This window comes from Lutjanus erythropterus, chromosome 20, assembly GCF_056507025.1.
Source record: "Lutjanus erythropterus isolate fLutEry1 chromosome 20, fLutEry1.hap2, whole genome shotgun sequence".
Lineage (NCBI taxonomy): Eukaryota > Metazoa > Chordata > Actinopteri > Lutjaniformes > Lutjanidae > Lutjanus > Lutjanus erythropterus.
The window spans coordinates 20,043,186-20,055,471 of NC_139336.1; the positions used below are offsets into that span (position 1 = coordinate 20,043,186).

At 38.0% G+C, this 12,286-nt stretch overlaps 1 protein-coding gene across 1 annotated transcript; it reads left to right on the forward strand.

Moving 5' to 3' along the window:
• Nucleotides 1–1,392: 1,392 nt before the first annotated feature.
• gpat4 (glycerol-3-phosphate acyltransferase 4) lies at nucleotides 1,393–11,246 on the forward strand. Its single transcript, XM_084745646.1, has 13 exons — nucleotides 1,393–1,529; nucleotides 3,151–3,398; nucleotides 5,248–5,317; nucleotides 5,420–5,702; nucleotides 5,815–5,889; nucleotides 6,741–6,830; nucleotides 7,056–7,149; nucleotides 7,297–7,412; nucleotides 8,848–8,903; nucleotides 8,991–9,076; nucleotides 9,160–9,288; nucleotides 9,440–9,519; nucleotides 10,740–11,246. The coding sequence occupies exons 2-13, from the start codon at nucleotides 3,231–3,233 to the stop codon at nucleotides 10,906–10,908; spliced, it is 1,416 nt and encodes a 471-aa protein (XP_084601772.1). The 5' UTR covers nucleotides 1,393–1,529; nucleotides 3,151–3,230; the 3' UTR covers nucleotides 10,909–11,246.
• Nucleotides 11,247–12,286: the final 1,040 nt, after the last annotated feature.

A 12,286-nucleotide genomic window follows, 5' to 3' on the forward strand; every position in this document is an offset into this window, starting at 1 on the left:
GGCTCATCAGTGACAAGCCAGCCAGCTAAGAATATACGGCATGTAATTAAGACTATTTTGGATTTATCAAAAGAGGCATTCCTCCTCCTTTAGTCTAGCCACCTCACTTCTTGGTTATGTCAACTTCAACCAAGCTAATACATTTCAGTTTGTTAACTGACCAAAACACTGAAGTAATGGAGTATTACTTGGAGGAGTAAATTTCATGTAATAACTAAATTGCAAATTGTCATTCCTTATACTTGTTACTGAAAAAGGCAATCACATTTCATTCATGCATACTCAGTACTAATAACTGGGCAGCTACTCCTCTGATGCCAGTACTTGTTTGCTGTTTCTAAATTAACATATCTGTCCAAAGTGTCCTACAGGTGTTCAATTGCATTAAGACAAGGTGACTGAGAAGGCCATCACAAATGATTCACTTTATTTACATACACATTATAATTTGAGGCAGACTTTGTTTGAAATTATTTGGATATAAGACTCTAATGAGCAGTCTATGAAATTTAGACTGCATGGGTTTAACACAGCAGGCATACAGGAGAATTGAGCAAAACATTAAAACCTCTACTTAAGGAGATCAAAACAAAATGTACGATCCCACAACAATATTTGATTGATGTAGAAAATTAAGCTCCTCAAATCCAGCAAAGTCTGTAGACAAGACAGAATCAAGTCTGAGGAGCCAAAAGTAGCAGCATCACATCAGTGTGGCTTATCAGAATGAGTAATTTATTGACATGTTGGAATGAGGCTCATAACAATAGATTAAGATGAGGACAAAAAGAATTCTGACATTTACAAAAATCTGTGTGTGTAGCACACTGGCAACTCTTCTGTAGTACTATAAACACACGCCTTTCTCTACTGACTAATTTTTCTGAGTAAGAGCCAACTTAGCTTTTAACAGAAACAGCATACATCAGGCCATCTTTAGTCTCTCAGAATATCAAAATACGTGTATTCAGTGTAAATAAAGTATTTATCATAGAGGATATTGTGGAGACAATGTATAGTATCATAGAGACAATGTACACAGTGACAGCTAAAGTTTAAAGACTTGGTTAAGTATTACTGTTTTTTCCCACTTTCATCCACAATATGGTGAGTTATTGTATGGCTTATTATTGTTTTATGGTCTCCACTGGTACCACATTTGTTTTTGTGAGCATTTTTAATTGGTAATTATAGATACTAAATAATGATAATTAAATAATGATAATAATAATATTATTTCCTCATGTGGAGCCATTTAAACATGGTATATTCAGTACACAACAGACCGGACCTACTCCACTATAATCAGATTTGCCGTCCAGCCCACAGTGCAGTGACAGCAGCTCTCATTGGCCACCTGTTACCATGACGACTCTATACAACTCTGTCTGCAGTTGTAGCATGCAGCTAAACGCCTGTAGAGCCAGCAGTACAGTGTACTTCAGCCTGGACTGTCCAGATGGAGACCTACTGACCGTCTGTCATCTCGATCCTCCCCGACACAGGACTGGAGTTAAATCTGCAGGACGGTGAGAGCCGTTAGCCAGGTAGTTAGCTAACACGTTATTAGCCTTTAGCCGGGGGTTGAGCGTGAGCAGAGCACCTTGTAGGCTAGCTAGCATGTTAGGAATAAACCCATGAACAAAACTCATTTATAGCTGGCTAAGCTTCCCAATAATCAATAACTTACAATGCCAGGGTTTCCTTATGAAGAAAGCAGACGTCTGACTTGAATGTGTCACATTTAAGTTACAATTATTCGCTGTTAATTAAAATTTGTTTGTTAACGTCAATGCTAAATGAATAAAAACACAAACAAATGACAAATGATGTTTAGCTAAAGCATTGTTCCTAAGAATTATCAGTGACGCTACATCATGGCCACCTACTATACTTAATTAGTTGTACCTTAATTCTGGATTGGGTGCTTCATGTCCCTTAATATTAAATTAAAACCAGTGCTGGGCTGTAGTTTACTTCAGTTACTAGCTTGACTACAATTTATAGTGGTTTGGTGGTAGTTCAATCTAGCTTTTTTTTAGTAGTTAGAGCTACATACTTTGGGTCATGTAGTTTAGGTTGTAAGTACAAACTACATATTTGTTGTGTTTTCATGTACAGCTCCAATTATTACTTGAATAATCAGTTTTAATCATTTATTAAATGAATCACCAACTATTTTGTTCATCGATTAATCAGTTTGAGTATGTTTTTAAAGAACAAAAGTCAAAATTCTCTGATTTCAGCTTCTTAAATGTGAATATTTTCTGGTTTCTTTAGTCCTCTATGACAGTAAACTTAATATTTGGGTTGGGGGGGAAAAACAAGACATTTAAGGATCTTACCTTATCTGTTTTGGGAAACAGTGATCGGAATTTTTCACCATTTTCTGACATATTATTATAAACCAAACAACTAATCTGTTAATCGAAAAAATAATTGGCAGACTAATCAAATATGAAAATAATCTTTAGTTGCAGCCCTATTCTTAGCCCCTGTTTTTGCATCCCCCATAACCTAAGGTGTTGTAATTGGAAATTAATCCAGCTCTATTAAACATTTTGAGCATCTAGCAGTATAACAGTTGAATTCTAACATTTATTTCCTGTCAATCCTTCAATTTAATTGAATAGATATCCAAAATATTTAATATTGTCTGAAAGCCAACTGACAGGTGAACTGAAGTCATTTCGTTTATGCCTTCACCAGCTTTATTTCAAACAGCTTGCATTAGAATTTCTCCAGTTTTTCCAACAATAAGGCAACAGCTGTCAATTAACAATTGTGAGTAAGAGCTATTGCTTCAAGCTGGAGTAGCTCTTACGCTTGCTGTCAGAAGAAAGTTAGTGAATTCATAAAGTAAATCATGCCATCTTGAATCCTTAAAAATACCCACCTATTATGGGGAAGTATTGCACTTTAACTGTCTTTCAGTAATGTAACTCAGTAACAGAAGTTCCCCAACAACTGTAGACAACTCATAAGTGAAAATATGTGGGTCAAAATCTACCCTATATATTGCCCATCAGCAAAATATGATGTTGCTCAAAAGGTAATTTAAAGTCGATCACAATGTAGAACAAGTCACCTGAAATGGAACATGTGGGATTATAAACTGTGTATTGACATTTTGTGTGCTGTTTTTGTCAGATTCAAACGGACCAGTCTTAAAGCTGAGGCTTTCGCTGTGGTGTGCAGTCTCTTTGCTCTCTCTTCTCCTGTAGAGCAACATGACTTGGTTTTCATTTCCTGCTGACAACCTGCTGTGCAGGTGTCTCAGCATCTCCATCACTGTGTGGTTGACTCTTCTGTTTGTCTTCACAATCGTGCCGGCTGTGCTTGGAGTCTCTCTTGGTATCCGCAGACTCTACATGAGGACACTTCTTAAGATCTTTGAGGTGAGCTTGACATTTGTTTAATGCACACTATTAGTAGAAGGTACAAAGTCCTTTGTATTCATATGTTGTTGGTGAACTGAAAATAATACTTTATTCATTGATTACACATTTTACAACATTTTTGAACAAATATCTTCTCTCAGTAATATGTTAGGACCCACAGAGTTTATAGATTTTGCACAAACTAGTTTTTGCAGAGTTAATCTCACTGATTTCATTAAAAAAAAAAAAAAACATTGCCCGTTGGATGGGACTCCTGGGTTCTCCCAGCTCAGAGGGACTGTTAGATCCACAGGGCATTTTGTTGGCTCCCTTTCCTCAGGGACTTGGATTTTGAAACAAACCCAAGGGAGCAGGCTTTTAGCCATGGGACCATCTGAGGTGTAGATACTGCAGGGAGCATACACTCCTGGGATGAAGTACCAAGAGCTGTGGCACAGTTCTCCTCACAAGCATAGTCTCTGCAGTCCTTCAGTTTCAGACTTTCCCTTCTACACTCAGGAGAGATTAAGATTTAGGATGAACAAATTGGAACACACCAGTTGTTTGAGACAGACTGCAAAATGCTCTCCCAACATGCTAAAGGTTGCATAACAGTTGAAAGCTGCTGTTATAAGTTGTTATGGAGTTAGTTCTTGGGCTCTGTCTGAGCCCTTGGAACTGGTCAGTCTGAAGTGGCTGTCAGTCCCTGTTGGACTGCTTTTCTGCTGGCTTTTGCTTGGAGAGGTGGAGGAGCTGTAAGCTCTCTTGATCCAACACAAATCTGCAGTGTGCAGGATCCTGTAGGGATGGTCCTGTGGCCAAATTCTCCACAGATCCTCTCCAGATTTTCTCTCTGCTTTGTCCAGTCAGGGCAAAAGGCAGACTAGCTTAATGTTGGTTTCCACCGAGAGAGCTTAAAGTCCAGGCTTTTCCACTGGACTGTAAATGTTGTACAACAGACCAGTATGGAGCCGATATGGCAGTTGTGGCGCACAGCCATTCTACTCACATATGCAGCATTGCCATACTATCCAGATGGTTTGAGTATCTTAATTTAGCTCTGGTAGTGTTTTATTTTGTTCAGATTTCTGTACTTTGTTTTGTGTTCATGCGCGATACTCAATGCTTGGATGACGATGATATTTTTTGCTGTTCAATGATGATGATATGCTAGAATGCATCATGAAAATGACCAGACACAAAAATAAAATATCCACTCACTCGTTCTGTATATCTCTATCAGGGATTAGATGTGTGATCTTCCCAGGTGGACAAGAGGAAGCTTTGTATTTGGCAAGCTGGCTTTGGTGGCCTCTCCACACTTCCAAATGAGTTTTAATATTTTCCAAGCCTGACAAGTGTAAATCATCTGAGTTTGTACGGCAGGCACTTGTTGGCATAGGAGTATGTGCGTGTGCGTGTGCTACAGCCCTGCTGGAATGCACATTTGTGTTTTATTTGGGGTACACACCAGGCGCTGGTTCTTTAAATGTCCTCTGTTCAGGTCGAGGTGGCACAGAGGCCTGATCCATCAGAACTGTGACCTATTTATGCCTGAGTTAGTCAGACAAAGGGTAGAGGCTTTGAAACAGAACCTGGACCAGTCTCCAGTGACTGTGTTGCCTAAGTTCACCACTCTGATGATATTACAGTCTATACTACCATTATTTTCCTTTAATTTCTAACTCTGAATTAAATTTGGAGGCCTGCAGTGCAACTTTATACCTGCGAGTCAGCAGTAGAGTATCAGTTTAAGTCTTTAGTTCTTACTCTTGTGTTGCTGTATGTCAAACATTTTAGCAAACAGAAAATGTAAGTCTTGTTTTCTAATCTAGTTATCTTTGTGTTTTTTTTTCTCTTAAATTAGTGGGCAACCTTACGAATGGAGATGGGAGCAAAGGAAAAGAATGAGCAACTCTACAAACCATATAGCAGTGGTATATGAGTAATATTTCAATATTTCTCAGTCATGAATGTTCACAATGCTTGTATTATTTTTTACAATTAACTCAAATGTCTTCTTTTCATTCTCATAATAGGAATCATAGCCAAAGAACCTCCATCGTCTCTGCAGCAGGAGATCCAGGGGCTCAGACGTTCTGCCAGCTGTGAGTTTGAGATGGCCGACATCTTCTACTTCTGCCGGAGAGGCGTGGAGAGCATCGTGGATGACGAGGTGACCAAGCGCTTTTCAGCCCAGGAACTTGAGAGCTGGAACTTGCTGACTCGCAGCAACTACAACTTCCGTCATATAAGTCTGAGACTCACTGTCCTGTGGGGGCTGGGAGTCCTCATCCGCTATGGTGTCCTTCTGCCTCTCAGGTCAGAGCAGCACACAGGCAGGTTATGTGGTAGACACAGTAAGATTCATCTCATTGTACAGAAGCTGAGAATGGGTGAACAACTGCTCAATTATATGTTGTTTTGTCTGCAGGGTTACTTTGGCAGTCACTGGCATTAGTCTGCTTCTAGTCCTGACCTATTTAGTGGGCTTTCTACCAAATAAAGAGTAAGTTTCCTCAAGTTCTCATACAGAAGCAGAAACTGTGTTTTACATGAGACATGCTGTTGGATGGAGCACAATGAATGTGCATAAGGAAATTCTTCATTACAAATCTTTGTAATGAAAACCGGTTTTATTTAAAAGCTATCCCGTTTAAGTTAATGTTCATATTTGCAAACATTTATGTTGATTGATGCTCACTTGATGAATGAATATAAAAGATTTATTTAAAGTGATATTTAAATAATTGATGTTAATCAGTGCCAGCATTTGTATGTATTAGTGCCAATTAATGTTGCCTCGTAAACACATATACTAATATAGTGATGTTAATTTAAGTTGTGCCAGGGAATAGTTAAGAACCACTGCTTGGATTTCTTAGAGCTTTTTATATGTTGTCAAAGAAACTTTTATGAGGAATAAATATTTGTCAGTTTTTCTGTTGTTATTGTTGTTGTTGTGTGAGGTTTACCGCTTTTTTCCCTCACAGATTGCCTGCACCAAAAAGGCATTTTAGTTGGATCGTACTGAGGCGATTTTTAACTTTCCCTTCGTATGATTCCTGAAAGAAAATGTTCTCTTTCAGAACACATTGAAGGCACAAAATCAAAATAAAATAAAATGCCTGGACTAATAATAGTTCACAGGTCCCTCTAACAAGAGCAGACAGGATAATCAAACACGACAAGACTGACTGGATGTACCCATGTGTGTTTTGGCTAATCAGGTTTAAAATAACATTTTCTGGGTAATTGTTCTGTTCCCTGAAAAATGAAGTGCTTGTTTAAGACCTTGATTGATTCTGAAGTGTGCATCCCAAGGGGACTGGAGTAATTGCGGTGTCATTATATTTTCAGGTTAAGGTTCTTCCTGAGTGAAAAGGTTCACCTGATGTGTTACCGCATCTGTGTCAGAGCTCTCACAGCAATCATCACCTATCATAACAGGTACAACATATTTAATATTCAACAAGAACATCAGCTCCTTAGAGACACTTTAATTTATTGAATACCTTATAATTTTCAGAACAATTACATTCACAAGTTAACAGTTTTGTAAACATCTCTGTTTCAAAGAATATAATGACAAGTGTTGAACTGTGAATGGTGTATATTTGTTAGCTTGTTACCAAATTGTACATGTGTGTCTTAAAAAACTTGTCTTAATTCCAGAGAGAACAAACCAAAGAATGGCGGTATCTGTGTGGCCAATCACACAACACCCATTGATGTCATCATCTTGGCCAATGACGGCTGCTACTCGATGGTACAAAAGTTGGTGTCTGTGTGTGTGTTTGTGAATGTGTTCAGTCTTCATAAAAACAAATGATTATGAAAAGTAGCTCAGCTTTTAGAGTATTGGAAATGAGTAGGGATGTTTTTGAACTGAACTTGAGTTGAACTGGTCCCTCAGGTCGGCCAGGTGCATGGAGGGCTGATGGGAATGATCCAGCGAGCGATGGTCAGATCCTCTCATCACATCTGGTTTGAGAGATCAGAAGTCAAAGACAGACATCTAGTGGCTAAAAGGTAAAACTGCATCTTCTCAGTGTTGGCACTGCTCTTAGCTTCAGTTAGATTATGGTCAGTGCCACTGCTGGGCAACCAGTGGTGGGAAGTAACTGAGTACATTTACTCAAGTACTGCACTTACGTACAGTTTTGAGGTCGTCTTACTTACTTGGTAAGTAATTCCATGTTGTGTTACTTAATACTTGTTCTCCACTACATTTCAGTGGAAAATGTTGTACTTTTTACTCTACGATATTTATTTGATAAATTCACTTTACAGGTGTTATTAATACAAACCATTAACAGCAAATAAATGTATAATAAATTAAGCCATCCAGCAATATATAACGTCATTTAAAAAAGCCCTGCCTTCAAGCTTCAACATTAAAGTGATATTAACGTTACACTAGTCTATCAATAATTGTAATCCAATTTAAGTAGATTTTAATCATTGTCCTTTTGTACTTTGACTTAAGTAAAATTTGAATGCAGGCCTTTTTTTTTTTACAAAACATTATGCAGATGGTTTTATTATTATAATTATTATTTTATGTATATTTGATCTGTTGTATTAATTCAGGTTTTAAAGGAAGAATATGCAGAAACAGACAACATCAGTTGATATATCAATGTCAAAAAATTTTTTACTCTATAATACAGGTATTGGCGTTGGCCTCAAAAAATACTGTACTGGTTGACCTCTAGTGATAGAGTATTTCTACACTGTTGTATTTTTACTTTTGTTTAAGTAAATTACCTGAGTAATTGAGACCTGGGACATCTTCCACCACTGTGTGCACTAGGATTGGTATGTGGTAAAGAGGAGGTCACAGCGGGCCATCAGCATCTCAGACCAAAACAAATGTGTACTTTGTCTACTCAATAAAGTGTGTGTGTGTGTGTGTGTGTGTGTGTGTGTGTGTGTGTGTGTGTGTGTGTGTGTGTGTGTGTGTGTGAGTGTGAGTGACTAGACACAGTTAATCAAATATGGATTAAGATTATGTTACTTATGTTGCTACGTTGCCTATTTCTCACCTAGAATGTTTTCAGAAACATATTCTACCTCACTGTTTAGCTGTAAAATGAGAAAGTTGCTCATCAGGATGCCGTGTTGAAAGTGGACATGGGAAAAGACTGAGAGGAGCTCACATGCACAAACATGCACAAGTGGCCCAGATAAATGGCAGATAGCTCAGATAACAGCACAGACACAGAGAGCGTGGCTTCATTCTCAGCTCAGGATGCCATTGCTCCATTATATCTTTACATAACAAATTGTTATTTGCTGACATCTAGTGCAGCTGGATGTTGTTCTGTATATTACACCTTTAATATTACTGACCATGGAGTATGAGTTTGTAATGATTCAGCTGTAGCTATAATAGCAGCAGTTCACACTGTGGGTTTGAACATCATTGGGCAGGATTTTGATTTCTTCTGCTTCATCATTTTAGGCTTGGTGATCATGTTGCTGACAAAAACAAACAGCCCATCCTGATCTTCCCTGAGGGTGTGTATGATCACATAATTCTTTTAAACACACATGTAGAGCCCATAAAGTGTTTTTTAGTGTTGATTCACATGGTGTTTTCTGCAGGCACTTGCATCAATAACACATCAGTGATGATGTTCAAAAAGGGCAGTTTTGAAATTGGCTGCACCGTCTATCCAGTTGCCATTAAGGTAGGAAGGAATTACTGTTTTTCTTCCTTTTTGCTCATTTTGCTCTTACCTATGTTTGATATGACTGTATTTTCTCCTTGCAGTATGATCCTCGGTTTGGGGATGCTTTCTGGAACAGCAGTAAGTTTGGCATGGTGAATTATCTGCTGAGGATGATGAGCAGCTGGGCCATCGTCTGCAGCGTTTGGTATCTGCCACCCATGAACCGAGAGGTGAAGCTCTTTATCACAACTTTACATAGAAATATTTGATGTATTACCAAAATCCGTGACGTAACTTTCAGATCATCTGTTGTTTGTTTTCTCTGCTGCTGCCGGACTGCTTTTTCCAGCTTTCTTAGCTTGTGCTGTGTTTATTGTGTAGGAAGGGGAGGACGCTGTGCAGTTTGCCAACAGAGTAAAAGCAGCCATAGCTGCACAAGGAGGATTAGTGGATCTAATTTGGTGAGTCATTAGCCAGGTTTGCATCACAAATGTGGAGCAATTTTTAACAGAATTTTACAGTAGTGTTTTATTTAAATAAAATCACGATTACATACTTTTTTCATATTTATAAATGATCAAGGACCAGATTGAGGTCCTTTAAGGGTCAGACGTGGCCCTTGAGCTGCTAATTGAATAGACCTGCACTGCTGTAATGAGAATATTAGGAGTTGGTTCATTGAGATAAGTAATAGACGCCACTAACTCTCCTAGCAGTTTCCAACAAGATGAAGTAATTAAAAGAGCACCAACCAAACCTTAAACTGTATTGTAAAATGGAGAAAACATGATGGAAATGTTTGTTTCATGTATTAGTTTGAGGAATATTACACTTTTCTCATTGCTCCACACAGATCTGATTTTTTTATCTGCTGACATTTTTGTCTCTTCAGTGGAGTGAAGCTTCAGTACAAATTTATGTCACATGCTTTATGTATGTCATGACTCGTTTGCTAAGTCTGTTTCCTCTGTACTTTGTTGCATTTTGCTTTTATCCATACGACAACTTCTTCACCACTGACAAGCACTAAAACTTTTATTCCATATTTTTTGTATTTTTATGTTATTGTTGCATAAAACAGGTGGATGGACTTGGACTTGTTGTGTCACTTAATTGTAGGAACTTATTGTTGTTGCCGTGTTGCAACACTCAACACAGTCAAGTTATTTTCATTTGACAACATACATCATTACTTCTATTAATAATTCATAAGAACTTACTTCAATTTTCTTCAATTAGTTTTTGGTACGTTCATCCTCGAGGCCACCATCTTAAATGATAAATGGCAATTTTGTGTTGTGGATGATAAATGATGAATGTAAGAAGGGGGAGATGAAACATGAGTGTTTTCATCCTACCACAACTGTTTTCATCAAATCAGCTTTATCAGTCTTTCACATCAATCTTCGCCCATCTATTTTTCAATTAACATGCATTTTCCTCAGCTTCATTTTTATCAATTAATTTTTGTCACTTCCACCCCTCATAGCCAGTGGCATATAAAACACTGACACTGATCCACAAACCACATTGTTATTAAGCTTTTACTTCTGACAGAAGCATTGCACCCTGAAGGTGCAATCTCGCTTATTCCCTCAGTTGTTTGTGGAAGAACTAACTAAAGTTGACGTCTCGAGTCTGTCTGTGATGCTCTTTTCCTTTCTTACCCGTGTTCCTTCAGGGACGGAGGGCTGAAACGAGCAAAAGTGAAAGAAGCTTTCAAAGAAGAGCAGCAGAAACTTTACAGTAAAGTTCTTGTAGGGGCGCAGGACCAGGGGGACAGCAAACATTTAGAGGATGAAAACCCAGAAGAGGAAAAATGTCATCCAGATTCAACAAAAGGTCAATGAGGACACATAGAATGTATGACTCTGACATCCTACATAATGACGAATGAGAATGATCAGAATTAATTTTGAACAGACTCAGAATGAAAGTATTTTTATGTTTTGATATATATGTGTAAAATATTTATTTATTTATATTGTTGTATGATATAAAATTAGTTACATTTGCAGTACACTGAGACAAATGCTTATAGGTCTGTGTTTATTCTTGTGACCAAAGTTCATAGACCAGATGAACTATATATAGACCAATTCTAATTTTGACCTTAATTTCTTTCCTGCCTCCTTTTTACTGCCATGTGAGCTTGTTTGTCGTGTGTCTGATTAAAACATTCTCTTTTAAAGAGTGTTAAAAGTTTTTTGTAAAGAATTCAAATCAAAATGATTTCACAGAATCTTTTAAACGGACTATTTTAAGTGCCTACTCCTAATGTGGTTACATCATTGTCAGACAGACGCTTTGGCAGTGCCAAGACTTAAGCGTCACTGTGCTAATTGGCTCAAGGCTCTATATGTGTCTTCACCTTTAATCTTTACTGGGCACCAGGAAGAAGAAAAAATGAGATCAAACGTTTTCAGGCCTGGTATGTAAGCTGCGATAATGGAGGTTTTGTTTTTCTTGGGGTGTTAGGAAAGTTTATTTGAAGGATTTGACATCTAAAAGTGGTGCAAAGGAACAGAAGTTGCAGTCACTTAATTCCCTTTCTTAAACAGCAGGAGTCAGTGTTTAGTCATGAACCATCCAGAACATTTTACTCAACTAAAAACATACAAATCAAAACACACTGATTTAGACACCTGTATAACTGTCTAGAATACATACATTTTCCATGACCTCCTAATCCTAGTCTAGTTAATGGGAATTGATGGTTTTTCCAGCTTGTATCAAGGAGAATGCAGGGAATCAAGTGTGGAAAAGTTTTCAGTCCATGAATGGGCTAAAACTGATACAAAAACACATTGGAGATATTTAACCTTTTTTGCCTTCAATCCACGTGATCTACAGGTGGAATGAAATCCATGCAGACGCTGACACTGCAGCCTAATTAAGATTCAAACTGGAGCTACAACTGAAACTGAATCCAACCATATGAATCCTATCAGCTGTCACATCAGGCATCCTGTCCCCTTTCCAAGTCCCCAAGACAATTATAGAGAGTTGGTCTCGTGTTTTCAGACCTAGATCAGAGAGATAGTTAAGCAGGGACTATAAATTATGAGTGAATACAGGTAATGTGGGACTCCTAAGCTTCAGAGGTTTTATTTTCTGTTCTACGGAAATCTAGTTAACAGGAACTTTCTATAGGTGTAGCATAGATGACACCTGACTGAAATCACATTAGTTCACAGGGGTCACAGAAGATGGTAGGGCACCATCAGA